The sequence below is a fragment of the Perissodus microlepis genome, chromosome 2 (assembly GCF_051167445.1).
Source record: "Perissodus microlepis isolate ML-2025 ecotype Zambia chromosome 2, ASM5116744v1, whole genome shotgun sequence".
NCBI classification, from domain to species: domain Eukaryota; kingdom Metazoa; phylum Chordata; class Actinopteri; order Cichliformes; family Cichlidae; genus Perissodus; species Perissodus microlepis.
In genome coordinates this window covers 9,905,226-9,929,766 of record NC_140462.1, presented here as the reverse complement: position 1 = coordinate 9,929,766, position 24,541 = coordinate 9,905,226, and the positions used below count along the sequence as shown (strand labels likewise).

The 24,541-nt window shown below is 40.6% G+C and overlaps 1 protein-coding gene across 1 annotated transcript; it reads left to right on the top strand.

The window, feature by feature from the left end:
* Positions 1-26: 26 nt before the first annotated feature.
* Positions 27-24,314, top strand: gfpt2 (glutamine-fructose-6-phosphate transaminase 2). The gene is made up of 19 exons (XM_084944755.1): positions 27-159; positions 1,173-1,280; positions 3,828-3,935; positions 4,136-4,261; positions 5,583-5,641; positions 6,065-6,199; positions 7,219-7,280; positions 9,140-9,219; positions 14,021-14,138; positions 14,243-14,406; positions 14,665-14,760; positions 15,045-15,142; positions 15,588-15,708; positions 19,426-19,583; positions 19,750-19,864; positions 19,987-20,114; positions 21,857-22,024; positions 22,191-22,352; positions 23,304-24,314. Exons 1-19 carry the CDS (start codon positions 153-155, stop codon positions 23,346-23,348), a joined length of 2,058 nt encoding a protein of 685 aa, XP_084800881.1. The 5' UTR covers positions 27-152; the 3' UTR covers positions 23,349-24,314.
* The last annotated feature ends 227 nt before the right edge of the window (positions 24,315-24,541 follow it).

Here is a 24,541-nt window from a genome sequence, read left to right as displayed (position 1 = left end):
AGTTAAATAGAGAGGGGGAGTGAACTGGAGAGCGCAGTCCGTCTGGATTTAATGTAGAAGCGGTAGAAGCATCACTACGATCGGGAAATTACAAACGTTCTCTTTCATTTTTCAGCGGAGCCGTGTGCGGGAGCGAGGACGAGACTTGAACCATGTGCGGTAAGACTTATCTTCGTAAATTTGCCTTTTTCAGAAAGATGTTGGAAAGGTTGCGGCAATTACGCACGGGAGTCGCTTTGATGGACAGTGGCCAGTGAAGCTACCGATGATTTAAATGCAAGTTACAAAGCAAGATACTGGCAGACGTGTCATTTTGTCAAAGTTTTATGTAGTCACCTTGAACTTTGTGTAGTTTGAGCTCTGTTTTCGACTCTGTGTGGATTCCTGAAAAGTTTCAGACTCAACTGCTACGTGTCAGTGTTTTTACTCACGAGTGTGAGGGACAGGACAGAGCAGTTACACCAGTCATCCAACTGTCAAAAGATCGGTCTGTTTCATTCACAGCGACCCGCTTTTGTCCCGGGAAGGTTGAGGTGATAGCGCGTCTCACTTTTTTTTTTATTATTTTATTACTCTTAAAGAAGAGCGTTTACAGTCTGAAGTAAATGTTTAACAGTTCTCCGGCCTCACCCCGAGTCTGCAAGGAAGAGGCCGATGTTGCAGGAGTTTTACTTTACCCTCTCTACCTGGCTGCTACAACACTGCGTGCAATGTTTGTCCGTCAATGGCCAGCTGTGTGCCTGCGGGAGCAGAGCTGCCCGGAACATTCCTGCAAAGACACACACGCCGTCGTGTTTCCACCACTTCAGAGGACATATGCTCTAAACCTTACAACAAGTCCTTATACTACATTTTACTTACAGACTCGTTGTCGCAAAAATAAAGATCCTCCGATGATTATTCTTCCTGCACTTGCTCATATCAAGCAGAGCAGCTTAAGTTTGATGAAGGTCATAGTGAATCTTTATTGCAGCTTTATCTTCTTTATTAATGACCTATTAATGAAACTCACTAAGTAATGTTTTCTATCCACTGTGTGTTTCTTGATGCTGTTTGCAAGAAGTATTCCTAATAAACTGTCTAAACTAAATGAACTTTGACAGCAGTTTCAACTCTGACTGCAGCATTGAGCCTCTTAGAGGATTCAGGTTCTGTTTCTGTTTCTCTAAAAGGGATCTTTGCCTACCTGAATTACCAAGTGCCTCGCACCAGAAAGGAGATATTTGAGACGTTGGTGAAGGGACTGCAGAGACTGGAGTACAGAGGGTACGATTCAGCAGGTGAGACACTCAACTTCACAGTTACCACACACTCCCACACACGTATACACACGCACCACAGATGCTTTTAGTTCCCCCTGGCCGCACCTGTATGAAATCAAGGAAACATTTAACAGAATTCAATACATAAACACTAAATAAATATATCATGATTTGCTCTTGAACCCTTGTTTGTAATATTTGCAGGCACTCAGTGAATACTGTGATCTCTATAAAGGCACAGTCTTATCCACTGAACCGCTTCCAGCACATGTAGGCTAACTTAGAAATGAAATACTCTCAAGTATAGAAGAACCAGTGTAGCATTCGATACCTGTAACTCTTAGCAAAGTGATATAAGTGACGTGTCAGCACAGCTTTCCTTCTAAAAGCATATTTGACCTACATACATTTCTAGCTGGTAGTGGTGTCATTCATTTTGCTATCATTCCTATACCAGGTAAATACAGCGCCAGTATGGCAGATACCAGTACCGATCCTCTCAACTTCTAAAGGCAGCTGTAGGAGAAAGCAGTGCATCGTGGTTTAAAAGATAGATCATCATCAATTTGCAAATTCTGAACACATTTTAATAACCACTGTGGTTTTAACATTCCACAATAATGAGTCAACACAACAGAAACACATCTCGGAACACTCTGGGTCAACTTCTGTGTTAAAAAATACTTTATTAAAAAAGCTCACTGGACCACATTCTGAATTTAGAAGATAGAAACAAAGTATGGACCCTCCAACACTAATATCTTTCTGATATTACCTTTATAGCCCCAGAGGAAACCTATTTAGACAATAACAACTTAAGCCTCAGGTTCCACATGATAATAGTATCTGACACGACTTCACCTACTTACAGGCTGCACAAAGATGAGGAAAAGTGGTATTTGTGCAGTTTACCACTGGATTCTTTTAAACTGTCTTAAAGCACTTTGAGTGCTCTGGGAGAGCAGAAAGCACTATAAAAGAATCAGTCCATTTAGTATTTACCAAGATCAAACTGGCCTCTGAGACATAGCCCTTATCTGCTAAGTAAGCCTCATACTTAGCAGAAAGATCCTCTTCCTCATCTTCCAGCCTACTTGCTTGTGCTTTACTTGAAGGTCCTATTAGTTGTTTTGAAGATTGATATGACTGCAGATTTTTTAGACTCTTTGAATGACACTGCAAGTTTAATCACTTACGTAAGGTCCTAGAAAACAACATTCGCCTTCATATGAGGAGTCTTGGTATAATTTCTGATTCAACTATGAAATTCGAGAGATGGGACAACTGTGTGATTGTTGCGTTTTAAAGCTGAGGAATATTATCATATTGCATTGTATCCTCTTTCTCAAGGATATGAACATTGTTAGTACTGCACTAATCTCCTCCCCCAACTTATTGCCCAGTAAACACTTAGAGCTGCTTGTGGACGGGCGAGCTCCGAGTATGTGGACTAGCTCTCCTATTGCAATCAAATGTTCTTCTATAAGCACACAGATGCATATTATATTTTACTTAATAACATCATGAAATGTTTTCATTTACATAAGCATGAAGCCTTTAAGTACAAAAAGCATTGCGCCTGCAGTGACAATAATGAAGATTAACTTCTCCTAACTTCTAAAAACCAAAATGAAAGTATCACCATTTACTCAGACACTGCTTAAATAAAATCTTTTGCCTTTTAATCGTTCAAATTTATTTCAACCTTATTTATTTCAACCTTCCTAAGAAAGATTTTCCAAGTTTGGCATCGGGAACGATCCACTCTTTCCGGTGTCTCGATACATGCCCAATCACCCAGAGAAAGAAATCCCAGAAAGTTGATTCTGTTCATCTGAAAATGCTACATCCAGATGAACAGAATCGACTTTCTGGGACTCTTTCCAGTGATTTCCATCAAAAGCATTTCCCCCTCACCTGGCATATCATAGCAGCCTTCACAGGAATACCACCAGTTTCCAAAGGTGTGTTTTTCTTTCTCCCTTCCTGCCCCAACACTTTTCTACACTTTGATTGAGCTCCTCCTCCACCTCCTGCTACACATCAAACCACTAAGTCAACAGGGAATTTCATCATTAAATTTTATTGTCGTCTGTAAGCATGATCCGAAGCCGCAGTACCTTCATTAAAGAGAAACATGTCATGTTTGGGATAGTTGGGCTGGAAAACAATATGATTCTTTGACAGTGACATCTAACTCAGAGCCTTTCTATAGTATCCCAAACAAAAAGCACACCCATACAAACACATGCTCGTATTTGTTCATCCTGTTAGAGCAGGATGAAGCAACAGAATCAGAAGGTCATTGTAAAACAAACACGCACATGCAAAATCAGAAATAGTACCTCCTATAATAACGTATTGTATCTCAAGCTGCTTTGATTGTCCTAACTTATCTTGCTGCAACTCATGTTCAAAATCTTTCATGTCTTTTTGTGGTGAGCATTATTGTTATAGTGAGCACCGCTCACCTAAACACAGCATTTTGACACTTTACTGTTTGCTGCCTTTTTGTTTGAAAAAATGAGTTAACACCTCACCTCCACCCTCTCTCCCTGTTACCAGGTATTGCTGTGGATGGCCCTAGCAAGACAACAAGTGACCGAAACAATAACAGCATCTGTTTAATCAAGAAGACAGGGAAGGTCAAGGCTCTGGACGAGGAGCTTTACAGTGGGTTTCTCGGGGGGGGGGGGGGTTCTGTGTCTGTTCACTTGGTTCTGATTAGCTCAAAAACCTTCTCATTGTCCTCTTTAAAAGTACAAAACAATTGAAGGAATTCTGAAAAAACTTTAGCATTTGTCAAGCTTAAAAATCATCTGAATTCTTGTCATGTCCGTAACAGGGCTGGTTTTGTGTTTTTGCTTGTCCAGAGAAGGACTCGCTGAACCTTGATGAAGAACTGTGCACACACTTTGGCATCGCTCACACCCGATGGGCCACCCACGGAGAGCCGAGCGCTCTCAACAGCCATCCTCATCGCTCTGATAAGGATAATGGTAAGATATACTCACAAAGTATACATTTATGGGATCCTCATAGACAGCAAGTCACTGAAAAACAAATCCATAATAACTGCATGTTAATAATTAGCATCATGCTCCTGTATTTGTAAAACTATGCGTTTTACAAATACAGGCCAGCCTGGGCAATGATCTACCACATCTTTTTCGCTAATTTTACATCTCTATAATTTAAAAAATGAGATTACTGTCTTTTTTATGTTAAAAAATGTCGGGGATTAAATGTTTCATTACCTCCTAGGACCTGGCGTCCACATATGTGAACATCACATTTTGGGATGTCTAGACCAAAATACCTAATTTTTCTCTACAAGGGCCTGATATCCACTTACGAGGACATTATACTGCCACTTTTCTATCAACATTTTAAACGAATGTCCTCATATGTTGATCTAATTTTTCTCAGAAACCAAAATTAGGTGCATGCCATGAAAGAGTTCGGATCTCAGGAGGTTAAATATCTTTGACTCGGTCGGCCAGCTTTAAAGCAAAGTGGGCTGTACATATGTGAAATGAGTTTGGCATCTCTGTTGCAGAGGGTTGACGAGAGACTTTCACATGGAAGAAGTTGGGTTCACGTCCAGGGTGACGTCAGAACTCTGCGCTGGCTCACTTTTTTCTCCTTTCCATGTGAAGCACATGCAAATGCCCTCTTTCCTTATTTTGTCAGAGTTGCTTAGAACAATGAGTTGAGGACTATCTGTTTTCAAATTCCCTCAGAATTCTTCCAACTACTGCTTTAACATCCATGCCCAACAAATTAAATAAATGGTTTAAAATGAAACACATATTACATTTTGATTCCCTGAAAAAAATGTTGACTCGACTCCATAGTTCTCCCTTGCTTTAAATCATTTCACTCTAAGCTTAATACTAAAGCATTAAAAAGAAAGCATTAAATTACCGTGCTGCCTACCTTTTTAGTGCACAGGCACGCCTTCTATTGAACTGAAACCAAAACGTTTGTCCTAAGTGTGCCACGTTTACAGGTGTGTCAGTTATGTACCTTGGCTTTAGAACATGCTCATCAGAATTAAAGTTTAAAGCAAAATTAGTTTGCAAAAAAAATATAGCAGTCTTATTATGTTGTTATCATTATGATAATGTATGTTTTTGCACTTGTTTGTACTCTTTTAAATTGTCCACCTTGTATTGATATTAGAGTTGAGTAGCTGTTAAATCCAGTGCTTTGTGTTAAACTTGTGTAAGCGCACACTTAACATTGTTGTCCTCGAGCCCTAAAGGTGCAGCGGGTACATAGCTTCTATAATCTTTTCACTCTTGTTGTCTTTCTCAGAGTTTGTCGTCATCCATAACGGCATCATTACCAACTACAAAGAGCTGAAGAAGTACCTGGTACGTCATCATCTCATTAGAAAAAAATCCTCTTGACGTAAACGCACTTCCTATGCTAAAGGCCTTATTGTCATTGCCATTTGTTCCATTGGTTATAACACTGTTATTGTGGATGTAGATGGGTTTGGTAGTCAATTTGTCACATCACTTAAGCAAATAAAAGAAAATATATATATGTATGTATTAAGATACTAGATGTTACAAATCTGATTGGATTTTTCTTCTAATTTTCGTCTACATAAAGAAAATATGGACTTCAGTCTTAAGTCAAAACTTTAATCTGTTCCACATTAATTCTGTTGAGGTTTCTGAGCTACTGAGCATGCGTGTGTTGCTGGAAGATTCATTAAATGCTTTTAATACAGAAACAGTTCAACAGTGTGGATTAAATTAATATCAACTTCTTTTTTTTGCCTTCCTCAGATCAACAAAGGTTACGAGTTTGAGTCAGAGACAGACACAGAGGTGATCCCGAAGCTGATCAAATATGTTTATGACAACAGAGAGAATGACAGCATCACTTTCTCCAAGCTAGTAGAGAGGGTGATTAAACAGCTGGTGAGTTGCTCTCATAGCAGCAATGCACAATGACCTACTTCATGGCTTCACAGATGCACTCTTTTGCTTTCTTCTCCAGTGTTTGCTTCAGTTTAAGCAGTGGAAAAGTTTTACAGCGAGTTTGCTGGTAACCATGAAGGCTAAAAGACTGTCACTGAATGTCATAAAGTGTATCCGTGACAGTCATACACTCATTTACTTATTTTACTTGTTGTGAAACTGCTTAAATTTCCTGTCCATTAAAAAACACGCTCCATTACAAACACACATGCTATGGCAACCGCCTGAACAGCATCATCAGTGACATCATTAGTCACAGAAAAAAGGGAAAAAATAAAATAAAATAAAAAAAACGTCAGTTTTTAATCATGTGAGTAACGCTTTAATGTCACAGTCTCAGAGTAGAAGAACAGAGGAAGTATAGGCGGCCATTCTGAGTAATGGGAACCAGACGGTTGAGATACCCACTAAAAAAATCCCGGATCATGACACCATCCCTTCGCCCTCTACTGAATGCTTGCTTACCCACTATCCACCCACCCATCCTTCAACCCCCACCCCATATTTCACCACCACAGCCACACACTCAGCCAGTTTGGCTTCAATAACCACCACAGGCAGACTTGAAGTCAGTCCTTTCGAAACACAGCTGATCTTGTACAATAGGGGTCTTTTTTCTTTTAACCCCCCCCAGTTTCCACGCACACCCACCACCTTGCACCTTGACATCCCCCCTCCAACACACATACAAACGCACATGCGCACACACATGTTTAAAACCCCGCAGGGCCAGGAGAAACATTTGTTTGTGCTCTGTGTCTCTCAAAGGTGCCACACTTTCCTGGAATGGTTAATTGCCTTTACGTTAACTTTTCGAGATGTTTCTTTTTATTTTATTTTGATATTATTATTATTATCCTTCTTCCTCACCCTTCGTTTCTTCATCATTTATTGGACTGAATTCTTTCATCAAGCTTAACTGAATTCTCTTTTCCCTCTGCTTTTTTTCTGTGTTATAGGAGGGGGCCTTTGCTCTTGTGTTTAAAAGCCGTCATTTCCCCGGAGAGGCCGTGGCAACCAGGTTAGTATGCACGCTCTGACGCACACTCAGTCACACACTGTCTTTCACACATACCGCCCAGGAATATGAACCAGACTCACTGGGAGTGACTCATTCCTGTTGTTACCACAATAAAGCAATACAATATGATTTTAGGAGGCTCCTTAGATTTATGTGTTGTGGCTTATCTGAGCTTACATTTACTATGACAGGACTCTGGAACTTCCTTTGTTTATAATAGTGGATATATGCACTGAAGAAATTCCTGTTCGGCTATGTGTCAGTACAATCTGCATCTTAGGACCAGAGACTGAATTGAGAGCCTCCCCTCCCTTCTGGGCCCCTGGCCCTAGGCCACCTTCTCTGTAACTTATTAACAATGAGGGGTTCGCGTTTCAGCTCCAGGAAATTTGGCTGGGTCGCATGAAACTCCAGGTTAATTGTTTCTCATCAGTTTATTCATACCTTTCCTGGTTCAGTGACCCTGCCAGAGATCAGGGAAAAGGCAGCGCACTGGAGTAAGTTAAGAAGGAAGAGAGAAATGAGGAGGGCGGCAAAATGAGAAGTGGGCGTAAAATCTCACCGTGTTTTTAAGATGAATTTAAGATGACTCTCTGCTGTCTCAGCTGTCGCCTGCGTTCTGAAAGCCGATATCAGTATAACGCATGTCATTGGCCGTACTCGATGTATTTTTGTGGTTTACATGTTTAACAATCAGCATTGTCTGCCAAGACAGAGGGAAAAGGGGAATGTTTTCAATTATCTAGTGATGCTAGACACCACCCACCCTTTGCCATCATGGATGACCTTCACAGCGAAACTTTTACTCTCACAACCTCGGCTTTGCTTTCTGGGACTTTGTTCTGCCATTTCCACTCGTGTCTTTTATTTAATACAAGTCCCTGTCATACCCTGTTGAAGGTGTAGCATTGCGCCATTTTTCTGCTTCACCGGTCTCTGTAACAGGCACTTTATTGTTGTGCCTTTCAGCCTGGAGAGGAAGTTGTAACACACTGAATCTAACCAAATCCGAAAGTAGATCCAGCACCATTCCATGCAGATGCTGTTGTGTTAGACGTCACACCCCTCTGATTCTGCTATGCTTGCATGCCATACACACTAGAGTGTGCTTGGTGTGGTTTAGTGTAAACAAGCCAAAGTGGTCCTTTAAACATCGTTATCGTGATAAGGCTCTCCGTTGATTTCACTTCTTCCCATCTCTCCCTCCTTTGGCAAAACTACAATATTGTACTGGATGGCCACCACATGTCTCTGTTTGCAATCCTCCATTTTCAAGCCCCACGCCTCTTAAAACAACCATCGGTATTACGTCAACAAATCCCCAGAGACATGCGAAGCAGAGAGAAAAGATGCAGACAAGAGAAGGATGAGAAGTAAGGAGAGGCCTTTAGAATACAGCTTCTTAACTCACAATGAAGTGGTTTTGTTTTGACACACTGTTTGCACTGCGATCACTAAAGTGCGTGTAAAGGTGTCTCCTGTTTTAAGATTGGTGTCCTCACACCTTCCTCCCCCACCTGTGATAGATGTTTACACTTTCTCTGCCTCCTGAGCCAATAAGAGACGTCCACATGGCATCAACGGCCAATACGGATCCAGTGACTTGTTCCAGGAACTGTCAAGCAGTCTTGGAAATATGTACAAAATATGGAGGACTAATGTTGAACACACTGAATGTGCAGTAGTATAAGCAAGAACAAACTAATAGATTTCTTTAATATTTTGCTTTGTTTAGAAGTATTGTAGTAAAGAATGTCAGGACATCTCCTAAAAAGCATCACGAGATTGGATCTGACAATGAATGTGAAACCTAATCCTTCTCCCATCTCTCCCCCCCCCCCCCCTTCTTATCTTGGCAGGAGAGGAAGTCCTATGGTCATTGGTGTGCGAAGTGAGCATGAGCTGCTGACTGAGAACATCCCCGTGCAGTACAACAGTGGTGAGCTCTATTCCTCTTTCAGTGCCATATTCACTTGCACTGCACCCGGTGTCCCTGCAGGTTTTTGGGTCAACACACCTGAATCACATGATTAGTTCGTTACCAGGCCTCTGGAGAACTTCAGGACATGTTGAGGAGCTAATTTAGCCCTTTAAATCAGCTGTGTTGGTTCGAGGACACATCTAAAACCTGCAGGGACACCGGCCCTCGTGGACTGAGATTGCCCACCCCTGGTCTAGAGTCTAACTGTAGATATGAAGATTTACTGCACGATAGAAAAGTGGGACATGATGAAATATTTGGAATGTCAAGATAAACACTCTGTTAAATTATCTAACATAATCTCACTCCTGCTGGTTATCATATGGATATCAGTTGTAGTTTTATTGTTCAAGGAAGTTTCAACTGACTGGGACAGTCCCCCTGAAGCAATTTGCTTTCTTATAACAGAGCTGAGAAGTTTAAAATATAAATAATACCCCCCCCCCCTTTTTTTTTTAAGCAACGCTATTTCATCACTGCTTAAGAAGCATCTTAAGAACTGTGTGGTAAAATTCTAACCAATTTAAAGCTTGAAAATGTTTTTTCTTCATCTTTCTAGTACCAAGTTTAAATGCTCATTTAAGGATGAGGTGAAAACCCAAACCATTAGCAGCATTTTCTTACTTATGTGTGTTTCTCAGTCCCAAGGTTAGTCAGTCCAATTAAATTTTGCTAAACCTGGATAAATATTCTGAGATCATACGTTTTTAATGCTTTCTGTGACAGTTTGGCACTGTCATTCTGAGCAAACTCATACTGGAGCAAATATTTGTTAGGCCTTGCTCTTAGCCACTAATAAGATGCACTAGTTAGTATTTATAGCAGCAGGACGGTGTATTTGGGACAGAGTCAAATTAAGGTACAACGCCTATGTTTATGTTTAAAGAAGGTATAGAGATTGGTTCATGTATAGCCTACAGAAACAACCCCACACTCTCAAAATAATTTTCCCAGCTACTGTCAAAGTAATACCAGCTTTCAACTTTTTACTGTAAAGTAATAATAAAATAAAACATTCCTTCCAGTGTAATAGGGGAACTTTGTATCAAGTTTTAAAGGCAGTGGTGTTTTGGAAATTGAATGACATCTTGAGAAACATTTAGTTTAACAAAATTCGAGACTTCTCCAGTTTGGGTCCAAACCTTTTGAAACCACCCACCCTGGTGCATTCAGTGGCGTATTCACATGATAGAGTGTCCACTGTTAAAAACCCCCAGTCCAGTGAGAGCAGCGGGAAGGCTGACCACTAGTCCCTATGCTCCATGAGTAAGAATAACACCGATGTTTAATCTGAGCGTGAGTTCTGCCAGGCTGTGGAGTGAAGCTCAGCCGGCCATATCAGGTCAGCTAATCCACATCAGATCAGCTGATGTGGATCTTTCTCATTTGCAATTCTCATACGTGCTGTGCTATTTAATATATTTTGGGGCTATATACAGTTGCAGCCTCTGCAAGCTGCTTTGCAGACGCACCTCCACCCCAACTCCTCAATTTCATGGTATTCTCACTATTTCTGGCTTCATTATTGTGACTGATGCCTCTGTTCTGTGAGTGGGTCCCGCTGCTGCTGCTGCTGCTGCTGCTGCTGTTCCTGCTCTCCCCACCTTGTGCTTTCGACAGCAGCACACAAAAGAGCAGGGAGATCCCGGATACAGAGCTAAATATAAATGACTGTAGTTTGAATAATAATCCCATTTTGAATAAAGTGATCCTGATAGAGCTTTTGTCAGGCGTTGTCAAACCACAACAGGGATTTGTTAAAAACCACTGCTGATCTCATTTAGACACTCCCAGTCATTGCTGCTGAATGAGAGATGGAGAAGCGTGCTGGGCTGGTATTACTTGCCTGGCTATAGCAAACTGCATTTTGGTGTAGCCAGGCATGAGTTTGAATTTAAATTGGCATGATGTTTCAGGTCGTTACATTGGTTTACAGTGATTGCTTGGCACAAATTCACACAACCCTTCACCCACAGAACCTGCAGATAGTGAAGGGAACGAAGAGGAAAATGTAGTGAGGTGTTACAAACTGATCACAGTTTGAATGTCTAAATCTAAAACTTGAAGTATCTTTTTTAAATGTCCAGATATTGAATCTTACAAAGAAATCCTCAGCTGCTACGATCACACCGCCCTGCTGTTGTTCTTTCTTTCTTTTTGTAGACTGTGTCCGCAGTATCTTATCTATCTATGGTTGTTAATGAAGGCGTCCAAAGTTCAAGGCAGAGGTACTTCTGGGGCATGCACTGAAAAGTTTAGTGTGGTGTTTTAAATGACCTCAAAAATGGCGTGATAAGTCCTTTTTTGGGTCATTTATTTAAATATACCATTACATATAAGATGTTTTCTAAATTTAGTGACTCAAATTCAAATCCCCAGATTAGCTAAAAGGCAAAGATTAATTTATTAACCAGCCATATTAAGTACAAAGTCTGTGTTTCACTTTGTCTGTTCATATTGAATGTATAAAATTTCTCTTTTTTAGTTTCAAGCCTTGTCAGGATTAGAAAACGTCCCAGCCTTAGCAAACCCCTCTTCATCTTAGAAAAGTAACAGACAGATATGAGTAAAAAAAGTCAGGTATACTTGGAAGTTAACAAATTATAGGCTGATTTGTTTGTAGAGGCATGAATGCATACTCTGAGTAGATTCAGAGTATGTGTATAATGTGAGGAGGAGGATGGTTTGCATCTGCAAATAACCCAGTCTTAGGTACACAATAAGACTTCACAGATGGAAACCGCTCTTTCACCCTGCATAAACACTTTGTGTGGGGCTTCAGCAACCCTCAGCAAATTTGTGGGGGTTTTGTTTGTTTTTTTGTTTTTCTGCATACTTTTGAATCTTTTGATTTGCGAAAAAAATAAAAAAGAACAGTATCTTTTCGAGCTGCAAAGCCACTCTACTTCTCGACTTTGCAATGTGCAGGTTTCTAATGCTGAGAATGTAATGTTTGCTGAATAAAAGCGACTTTCAGCTGCTCCCTTTTTCACAAGGGGGTCGTCACAGCAGGTAGCTCCACATGTTTGCTTTGGCAGATTTTTTTTTTTAACACCAGATGCCCTTCCTGACACAGCCCCAGAGGGATTTGTGTCTCCTCCCTGTAATCAAACAGGACAACTTTTGTGTATTAGGTAGAGATGGCACGATACCACTTTTTTATGTCCGATACCGATACCGATATCATAAATTTGGATATCTGCCGATACCGATATGAATCCGATATAGTGTATTTTTTAATCAATAAAATGTTTTTTTAATATCTTGCTGCATTTTGTATAAGTTTACACTCAAGTTTAAATAAATAACAACACTAAAGCTATTCTGTTATACCTGTATGTAAAAAATACACTGCGCCCAAAATATTTCATAGTTCAGCAAAACCAATCAATCTAATAAACTTAAACCTACTCCATCCTCCCTATTCTGGTATTTTAAAGAGTACTTAGCAGAAATATTAAGCAACCTAACTAATAGGGTTGCAAACTCCCAGCAAAAAAAAATAGGGAACCAACCTCCACCTCATGATGCTTAATCGATGTAATCAAATTTAATTTGATGCAGGGGGAAAAATGCACAGAAATAAATTGTTTTTCAAGAATAATTAAATAGATTCAACATCTTTCTTCAACATAATTGCAGACTGCACAGATGGTATCTTCCCAAAGGAAAAAGTAGTATAGCTTACTAGGGTATATTAGACTTAACGGTTACTATATACAGTAATGGACTACTATATTTTACATCAAATTAAAACTTTGGGTGTCAGATAATTATTTATTAAAAGCTAGACATTTTAAATGAGAATAAGAAAGAAAAGTATGTCTTTGTGCCCCCTTTTCCCTGTTCATGCCCTATCGGCCCCCCTGGCTAAACTTTGCTAGATCCGTCCCTGCACAGTTACCAGCTACGTAGAAAAAGATCCTGGTGTAGAAAGTAATATTAAATAAATTCTAACAACAGCTTATCAAGCTTAATAGTGCTGCTGTTGTTCAACCGCTGGTTTCCTCTTTCTGGTGAGAAGTGGGCCAAAAACTAAGAAGAGAGACGGACTCGCGACAGAAAAGCCGATCAGCTGATCATTAAGCAGTTTCACGATTGAAGTAGCAGCAGGAGAGAGAGAGAGAGAGAGAAGCAGTCGCTCCATATATCGGTTGTTAAGCTTAACGCTAAAATGCTTTACAAACATTCAGAGATGAACTTACACACTTGCTTTACTTCTCTCTGGGATAACTTCCTCGGAGATGAAATGCTGGTTGAAGCTACAAATACACACAGCCGCTCTATCACGTGATGCATACTGCTGCAACGTGCTAGGTTATGAGCCGAGTTACCTCGTGTAGCAAGTTTTGTGAGGTGCTTTTTTGATATTTAATGGATCGGATTACATTTTTTATTTCTCGCCGATATCCGATCCAGTAATTTGAGTCAGTATCGGACCGATACCGATACGTAATATCGGATCGGTCCATCTCTAGTATTAGGCAAACGTGCAAACCACAAATGAATAAACAAAGGGAAATACAGTGAAACAGACTCCAAGGATACAGGAATAAAATCCAAGATATTATTAAGTAAGCCATTCTTTGCACAGAAGCAAACAAAATCCAAGACAGGTCTAGTCGTAAGAGGAACTTGCTTGAAACTTAATAAGTATAAGGATAAATGGCTGGGTATGTTGACTACAATTAGTAAAAAGACTAAATGGCAAAAACAGCAGCATGTCACTGAACCTTGATTTTTGACTTCTGACCTGCAGCTCAACACAAGGAGGAAGTCCATGAGAAGAACAGTCGCAACCGAGCTGACAGCTCCAGCGCCATCAACTCTGTGGGGGATGGCAGGGCTGTGGAGTTCTATTTTGCTTCTGATGCCAGGTGAGGCCTCTTCTATGTGACTCAAAACGCAAAAACATAATATTACTAATTTATATTACTCATTCATTTCTTTTCCCCAAATGACCTTTTCTGTCTACCCACAGTGCCATCATTGAGCACACCAACAAGGTGTTGTACATGGAGGATGATGACATAGCAGTAGTGACCGGAGGGAAACTCTCCATCCACAGAATGAACCGGCAGGCCGGTGAAGACCCAGTCAGAGCTATCATGACCCTACAGATGGAGCTGAAGCAGATCATGAAAGGTCAGAAATTATTTGAAATTACTTTGTGGCTCTTAGGTAGCTAAGTTTAAATTGCAAATACTGTGCATGCAGTGCAGCAGATTTAAGTCAACAGTTACACATGCTCGCCCTCTGCTGGCTGAATGCGTGCAAACAAAGCCACAAGACAAACTCCGTGCATCCTTATTTCCTGTCTCACTTCTTATTAGGAAAGCATTCAGCATGTCACGGTGTGTCAGAGAATGTGATGGTAATGTATGCTCCTGTTGTCCTTTGCAGGAAACTTTGATGCCTTCATGCAGAAGGAGATCTTTGAGCAGCCGGAGTCAGTAGTCAACACGATGAGGGGCCGCATTTGTTTTGACACCAAAAAAGGTGACAAGTGAACTGATAGCCAGTCCTATGTTCTAGCATGTCCCACTACCCTCTAATATAACTGGAAATTAAAAAAAATGACTCTCAGATATAAAAACATGTATGTTATGATCGCTACAGCAAAAAACTTGTTTTTATGAGCCTTATTTACCTCCTAAAATGCACTATTTAATAACTGCAGGCGGTAAACGCATGATGACTGGGCACTAAAGTCTATGACAGACATTAGTTGTGATGCAGTGAGTGATCAGTAGGTCTAACTGTTTCACCTTCTGTTCTCTCAGTTGTTCTCGGAGGGTTGAAGGACCACCTGAAAGAAATAAAGCGTTGTAGACGGCTAATCATGATCGGCTGTGGCACGAGTTTCCACGCTGCGGTGGCTGTGAGTATAGAATAGAACAGAATAGAATTCAACTTTATTGTCATTGCACATGCACAGGTACAGGGCAACGAAATGCAGTTTGCATCCATCCAGAAGTGCTTTAGCCATGATATAGATATATTACAATATATATTAGCAATAATATAGATATGTAAGTATATTACAGAAATGGGTCTATTATGGTATGTTATAATATACATGGTATGAAGTATGTTATGAATATTCTATAACTATAAGTATGTACAGGCTGTAGTGAGTACAAGCTATGTACAGGCTATGAGTAGAGCAGTTACATCATTACTTTAGCTTGTATATGCTTGATGATGGCATTTTGCACCAAAGAAGGCAATCATTAGTAACAGACGAGTTCAAAGAATTAAATTATTGTATGAATAGAGTGTAGCAGTGTTAATTAATCTTCTGTTTTTACTCACTTGCTCTACAGACCAGACAGATCCTCGAGGAGCTGACGGAATTGCCTGTCATGGTGGAGCTGGCCAGCGACTTCCTGGACCGTATCACACCTGTTTTCAGAGATGATGTTTGCTTCTTTATCAGCCAGTCAGGTGATAATGTTGCACAATAGCACTTTTTTATCTTCACTTTCCTGAAAGTGGCTTTAGAAAGAAAAGCTTTATTTACACTGTAATTTCCTGTCTGACACCTATCCACGTTCAATGCCTTTTTCATTTTTTCCTGAAACAGGAACATTGTTGTGGTTTAATTGCACATTATGAACATATGTTTTCATAGAACATTTGCTCCCGCACTGATTCCCTTGCTTTGCAGAGTATTTAAGGAAGTTCTTGATAAAAAAGCTCTGCCCCAAACAATGTCACAGGCCTTGATCTCTGTACTCCTTAAGAAGAATAAGGACCCACTTAAATGTGAGTCATATCGCCCAGTAAGTTTACTTGGATGTGATTATAAAATACTGACCAAAGTACTGGCAGCTAGAATTGAGCTTGTTATAAGTAAGATAATACATCCTGATCAGACAGGGTTTGTTGCAGGTAGACAACTCTCCAGCAATCTCCGCCGTCTGTTCAATGTAGTATATACTGCTGAAGATAACATTATGCCAGAGATTGTGATATCCCTAGATGCCCACAAAGCCTTCGATAGAATAGAGTATTACTATCTATTTACGGCCCTCGAGAGATTCGGCTTCGGTCCAACATTTTGCTTGTGGATTAAAATAATTTATTCGAGCTCCCAGGCTATGGTGAGAACGAATAATATCATATCTGAACCCTTCTCTCTATTCCAGGGAACAAGACAGGGGTGCCCTTTGTCACCCCTGCTCTTTGATGTGGCAATTGAACCCCTTGCGATGATGCTGAGACAGGCTGCTGAATTGGTAGGGATACAAAGGGGGACACAAAACCATAGGCTGTCCTTATATGCTGACGATCTCCTCCTTTTCCTGTCAAACCCTGCCATTAGTATCCCGGTGGCCCTTGGTATTATCAAAGATTTTGGGAGGGTGTGGGCTATAAAATTAATTTAGACAAAAGTGTTCTTTTCCCCATTAATAAACAGGCGAGGAAACTTTCTTTCCGGGCCTATCCCTTTGCAATACATAAGGATAGATTCACATATTTAGGTGTTAATGTAACTAGTAAGCAGTGTTGGGAAGGTTACTTTTAAAATGTATTCCATTACAGAATACAGAATACATGCCCCAAAATGTATTCTGTAACGTATTCCGTTACGTTACTCAATGACAGTAACGTATTCTGAATACTTTGGAATACTTAATATATTATCATGCTTTTTACAACAACGTGAATGTACTATTGCTGTGTGATTTATTACTATTACTGAAGGTCCGCGACTCCGAACTGTAGTAAAGGGACCTCTGACTAATACGGCGGGGTCCCTGTCGGCTCGTAGCCGAAAAATAGCTTTACTTTGTTGTGTGGGTCAACTTTTCTTGCGAGAGACAGAGGCGTTGAAAGACTGCTGCAACGGAACTTATTGTTTTCGGAGGAAAACACGAACACAGTGTACAGTCGAGTCTTAATAGCTTACTTACAGCTGGGCTCGTCAGGCTCTCTTCTTGGCTACAGTGGTTATTATATTTACATGCTTCCAGCTCCCGTTTTTGCTCGATGACAACTCGTACCTTTCCACTCCCCTTTTTCTCCCTCCTCGCGCTCACAGACCCATAACGTGTATGGCAGTCCATTCTCCCTGCAACACGGACTACACTGCCCATGATGCTACATTCTTTAGAGCTATGCTTGTAGCATTCTGCCTGTTAGCTTAGCACAACAACAACAACAACAAAAGGCGCTCTCTCACCCAGGAAACACACAGTCGCAGAGAGAGAGAGAGCGTCGCCCTGTAACCATGGCAACCGTAACGCTGCCGCCTGTAACAACAGAACGTAGCTGTCAAACAAAACCCAAACAGTCCTGACCCGCGACAAAATGAAACAGGAAAGTACCGCAGTGTAATCCATTTATTTCAACAAAGTAACTGTATTCTGAATACCACCTTTTTAAACGGTAACTGTAACGGAATACAGTTACTCATATTTTGTATTTTAAATACGTAACGGCGGTACATGTATTCCGTTACTCCCCAACACTGCTAGTAAGTATAAAGATTTACTGGACTATAACTTTAAAGCTGCACTGGACAAAGCAAAATTAGATATGGAAAGGTGGGTATCGCTCCCCTTATCATTAGCAGGGAAGGTGAATTCTGTTAAAATGAATATAATGCCACGGCTCCTCTATTTATTTCAGACGATACCGATTTTCATTCCTAAATCATTTTTTAAGGAATTGAACAAATGTACGTCTGCCTTTATTTGGAAAAAAACAGTCCCCAGGATAAGAAGGGAGTTTCTTGAGAGACAGAAAGAAGAGGGAGGCCTGGCTCTGCCGAACTATATGCACTATTATTTTGCTGCTAATATACATAAGTTGTTATTTTGGGTCAAAGAGTTAGATGAGGATGAAACCCCAATATGGGTTCATATGGAAAGGTATGTCTCTAGCCCAGTGTCCCTGCGCTCCCTGGTCTGCGCTCCTCTACCCTTGAGCAAACATTTTTACACAAACAACCCAGTGGTATCTAATTCTTTGAAAATTTGGACTCAATTCAGATCACATTTTAAAAACAGAAACGCCCTCCTATCTGCTCCCATCTATGGAAATCACTTGTTTCCCCCAGCCCTCGGGGGAACAGCCTTTAGGGAATGGCATAGAGCTGGGGTGGAATGTGTCAAACATCTTTTTAAAAATGGTACTTTTATGTCTGCTGCTCAACTGGAAAAGGACTACGGAATCTCCTCCAAGACTAATTACTTTAGATATTTCCAGGTTCGGGACTTTGTGAGAAAGTCATTCAGCCCCTCCCTCGAGCTTCCACAAAGCGGATGGATAGACGAGCTGATGGACACAGATCCGACTGCTAAGGGGACAATCTCCACGCTATATGCAAATATTCAGAATGTGGCTTCCCCCTCCCTGGACAATGTAAGAAGGAAATGGGAGGAAGAATTGGGGCTGGACATTTCAGAGGTTGACTGGGGAGGGGCTGTAGATCTAGTACACTCTGCTTCTGTATGTGTAAGACACGGATTGATACAGTTCAAGGTGTTACACAGACTCCACTTGTCAAGGGAGAAACTGGCAAGAATGTACCAGGGGGCCGATCCGACCTGCCCCAGATGTAAACAGGTGCCAGCCAACTTATGCCACATGTTCTGGTCTTGTTCCAGGCTGAAAGACTTTTGGGCTAACATCTTTAGAACATTCTCATTCATTTATAATACAGATATGGAACCAATGCCTCTGACAGCCATCTTTGGTGTGGCTCCGAGGGAAACTCAACTAACAGCCTCTCAGAGGAAGGCAATAGCATTCACCTCATTGTTGGCTAGGAGATTGATTCTACTCAATTGGATAAAGGCAACACCGCCATCCCATAAACGCTGGGTGGAGGAGGTGATGGCACACCTCAAATTAGAACATCTCAGATTTACTATACAGGGCAACACCAAGAAATTCTTTAAGGTCTGGCACCCTTTCATTTCCTATTTTGAAGATGAGTTTCCGTCTACTCCATAACTGGCAACTTCCCCCCCCCCCACCCCACCCCTTTTTTTTTTTTTTTCTCTCTTTTCTCTGTCTGGGTATAGTTTTGTCTTACACTGTGTTGTAGGACTTGAGTTCGAGCTTTTCTGTATGAATGATATGCTTTCTGAAAACTCAATAAAAACACTTTGATTATTATGAACATATGTTTTCATTCTCTGTGCTCCTTAGGAGAGACAGCAGACACTTTGATGGCACTGCGCTACTGCAAAGACCGGGGAGCTCTGACAGTTGGTGTAACGAACACTGTTGGCAGCTCTATCTGTAGAGAAACTGACTGTGGAGTCCACATAAATGCTGGGCCTGAGATAGGAGTGGCTAGCACAAAGGTATGGCTGGTTTATGGTCTATACTTGTCTCGACTGGTTTTACCCCCAACCGGTTGTGGCAGATGGCTGCTCCTCCCTGAGTCCGATTCTAAATTGGTGGGTTCTTCCTCATTGTTCATCACAGGGGGGCTTATAAAGTGTTTCTGTGTGTGTGTGTCTTATCCAGGCTTACACCAGTCAGTTTGTCTCACTCATTATGTTTGGCTTGATGATGAGTGAGGACAGACTCTCCCTACAGAAGAGAAGAGAGGAGATCATCAACAGCCTCAAGATGCTACCTGGTCAGTACCCCAACAAATCTTACAAAAAGGCCTCTGTGGATTCAAAATAAGTATTTAGATGTGGAGATTCAAGCTAAACAACATTAATGCATCGTTCACTCATCGTTCTTTTACTCTCTTAGAACTGATAAAGAAGGTGTTGTCCCTGGATGAGAAGATCAAGGCCATTGCCAATGAACTGTATCAGCAAAGGTCTCTTTTGGTTATGGGCCGAGGTTTCAACTATGCCACCTGCCTGGAGGGGGCACTGGTGAGTTACAAAAAAGCCATAATATTAGTTGTAAAATGAGTACAGTGGAATTAGGAATCAGGACATGTTATATAATCCTTACAGGAAAATTGTTTTGTAACAGTTCCTGAAATAAAAGCTATACTAAATAATGATTAACAAAATTATAAACAATCAAATGGCAACACTAAAAGAAGTTATGTAACTAGATGGCCATAGGAGTGATGTTCAGTGGAGCATTTAGTCATTATTAGTCTCTGGCTGAATGTGCACCTCTGGCTAACCACAACGCTGTGTAGAGGGAAGGGAACATTGTCTATGATGCAGAGGAGTTTTGACAACAGCTTCCTCTCTGCTACTACATGTAGACGGTCCAATTCCACCCACAAGACTCAGCCGAGTTTGAACAAGTTTACTGAGGTTTTTCATATCATGCACCGTCAAGCCTTTTGCTCTAATTTATCACAACACAGAAAAAACGTCTGATCATCAAAGGCTCAGGAAACCTCATCAACACTGTGACATTTACGATGAAGGAATAGAGCCTCTGCATGAAAAAGAGCCCATTCTGGCACTTCCTGTAGAGAGCCAGTCTAGTGTTCTTGTCCAAGTAACCCACCAGTACTGTAATTGCTCAGGTCCCTAATAAAAGCCCTCTTTGACTCAGAAACCAGACGGGATGTCGTCCACAGGATTGGGACGACTGGAGCTCTGCGTTATGCCATTAGGGTGATGTCACTGTGCATCCTTTACTTGCATGTACCCTCCTCATTTGTTCAGTGAGATGGTCAGTGGTAGTGAAGGTGTCATTGCCGAGCAACTGCTTATAAAAGTAGTCAGTAGGTGACTGCATCCAGGGTCTGTTAAAGAAATCATTCAGCACTGGCTCTGTTGATGTCCCCATCTACATTTCGGCTTCCGGCCTTGTAAATGGACCGGTTCTTATATAACGCTTTTCTACTCTGTCTGAGCACTCAAAGCGCTTTATACAACTAATTCATTCATCCAATCACACCCATTCACACAAGCACTTCTTCTAAGCTCTTAAGTGCTAAGTATCCAACGGTCATACACATTCCCACTCTGATGGATGCATCGGAGAGTAACATGGGGTGAGTATCTTGCCCAAGGATATTTAGCATGCAGACTGGAGCAGCCTGGGATCAAACCACCAACCTTCTGGTTAGTGGCTGACCTGCTCTGCCACCCACCTGAGCTACAGCCACCCCTTGTAGCCATGGACAGTCCACATGCCTTTCTGGCTCTGCAGTTTCTGTGCCATCGTCTGCGGTGTTCCCTCGTCTATGATTCACTGAGTGTTTTAGATGTTTTTAATCTTCTTCCTGTCACCTGACATGAACACCCTAACATCTTATTTGCCACTCTCAGATTTCTTTCATTGCCGAGACGACGTTACATCTACATGTCCTTCTGATTTCTGGGATATTTGTTGTTGAGCTGATAGCTGTGTGGGCTTGCTTCAGTATCATCAGCTGGTCCCTGATACAAAGAGTGTAAGCATGTAGCTGATGGGCAACAGTATTGTCCTTGAAAAGAGCACATATGCAGAACAGAAGATGTCTAACTATCATATAATCCAAACAAGTTTAAGGAAAGAATATAATTAAGTTGAAACCGCATGAGAAAAAGCTGCTCACACAGCTTTCATACCATGCAAGGAATGTAGGCTGTGCTGTAATTTGTCTTCATTTTACTATTAATGTTCATACTAAACACGTTTTACTATTCTTATTCTGATGCAGAAAATTAAGGAGATCACTTACATGCACTCGGAGGGCATCCTAGCTGGGGAGCTGAAGCACGGTCCTCTTGCACTCGTTGACAAACACATGCCGGTCATCATGATCATCATGAGGGATGCCTGCTACACAAAATGCCAGAATGCTCTGCAGCAAGTCACCGCCAGATCGGTAGGTCTTTAACAAAACACATCTTACACATCCACCCAAGGCACACACTCAAAGTACAACAAACAGACACAAATACTAAATTTTGAAAGTCCCAAGTACAACAGAAATGAGTGGACAGACAGACTGATGTTAATATTCTTGCCCTCTCGATGTCTGTCTTCATCAGGGTCGGCCCATCATCATCTGTTGCCAGGATGACACTGAGTTGACTAAGAATGCCTACCAGACCATTGAACTGCCGCAAACTGTGGACTGCCTGCAGGGTATCCTCAGCGTCATCCCTTTGCAGCTTATGTCATTTCACTTGGCTGTCCTCCGAGGATATGATGTAAGTATTCAATGCAACCGTTGTTTTGATTATTGACAAGAGTCCTAGGAATAAAGAAATCATCATGTCCAAATCCTCATATTTAGATATATAATAGATATCCATAAAGACTAATAATGGGCATTGTTTTAGCAAAACACAAGCACATGCACAGTCACTGCGATGTCTGTAATACCTCAGTAATCACATATTGATGTTAATATGAGATTTATAGCAATATTGATTTTGTTCAAATTCACCCAATGCTAAGAGCAGCTAACTATGAATGTAATGTGTGCTTCTGTTGTTTGGTTTTCAAATGCTTGCAGTGGAATCTATTTGCACGTGGATTTGATGTTGTCACACATTCATTTCAATTCCACACTAACACAATAAGATACTTCATTTACTCGTCTGATTTAAAACTGATTTAAAATTATTCCAAAACTTAAATCTAATGCTACAGTCATGGCACTCGAACATGTGCAGAATTTGGCCTAGTCTGGCTTTAATGGGGAAGGTATTCCTTGAAAAAGACAGTAATGGCAGCCAGCATGTGTTCTTCTAAGCTTGTACATACGCTTTAGGGATAGTGGTGCCCATGAATACCAATGCTTTGTCCATGTCTCTGGTTCTGCTTGTGTCTATTCATCTTTTCTTTCCTTGTGAATGCTTTACTTTACTAAGAAGGCAGCTCATGTTCCCTACTCACCACAGTGCAAACAGACTTTATCTGTCAGAATTGTGAACTCTTTATTTACAGTGCATGATCACAACATGTATAACATTTATAGCCAAATCCTTATTATGGCACATCTTTACCAGGATGCAATTGTTTTACCATGTACACTAATATAATGAGTTGGGAAATGTGTTATCAAAAAATAGTTATACAGTGTTGCTAAATTCATTGATCATGTAGAATTTGTTATAACAAACTTTCTTTTCTTTTCTTTTGTTTTTTTTTTAAAGGTTGACTTTCCCAGAAACCTGGCCAAGTCTGTGACAGTGGAATAATTACAGTTCACAAAGCCCTGGAGAGGAGAGACAGCTCTTTAGGAGATTAACAGTGCAATAGTGCAATCAAACATTAAGTGTGTGTGTGTGTGTGTGTGTGTGTGTGTGTGTGTGTGTGTGTGTGTGTGTGTGTGTATTGAAGTGGGGGGAGGAGAGAGGGCTATTGTCTATTGTACAATGAACTTGTAAAAGAAAAAAAGCCAAATGTGAAATCAGACCAATACACTGCTGAAGAATGGCCTTGGTATCACTTGATGAGGCCTTGCAGAACAATCTATGAAAACGACATTCACACAGCTGCTGTGCCTTTTTCTAATCACGAGATGAGCCAAAACCGTGTAAGAAGTTTAGCATTGAAATGGTATACTGAAGTGTTTACAGTTGTGCAATACGGGGACCAAATGTGCATTATGAATGTACACAATCATGAGGTGATTGATTCAGAATTTCTATTTTATGAGTTTCGTATGTCCACTGGGGGCTGCATACCTCTAGGCTGCAATATCGTGAAAAGTCATAAAATCACTGTGCCTGGTGGGCCAGTAACCCATAACTTTGTTTTTTTGTTTTTTAAATTTCATCTTAATATAAAATATGTCATCTTTCTGTTCTGTCTCACAGAATTCCAATTTCCCCCTCCCCTGCCCCCCTCCCTCCAAAAAAAACCCCCTTCCTCACTTATAGGGTTGAGCATTTTGATTATTTAAAGAGCACTTATGCAGCAAAAACAAATAATATATCATAACTTTTAATAATAATTGTTTTCTTTTGCTTTTTTGTTTGTGTGTTGTTTTTTGTTTCAGGCATTTGCATGGGTTTATAATAATTCTAATAATAATATTCTGTATTTGACTGATTTGTTTTATTATTATTATGGGGAAGATTGATAAAATTGGATTTGTATCTTTAACTATGATTGTGTTTTATACTGTATCTTTATAGACAAATGGGAACTGCCAATCAATAAATTGAAAATGCATTCTGTTCAAAAGGTTTACCTGTCTGTTCATTCCCCCCACCACATCCCCATTCACTTTCTAATATTTATGGCTAGTTATTGGTTTTGTCTTGTGTGTCTTTATTTGTGCCCTCATAGGATTATTAGTATTATTTTGTTTTTTTGTAATTTTTCAAAACACATACATTATTACATTAACCAATCACACGAAGAAGAAAAAGTTTTCCAAGTTTTG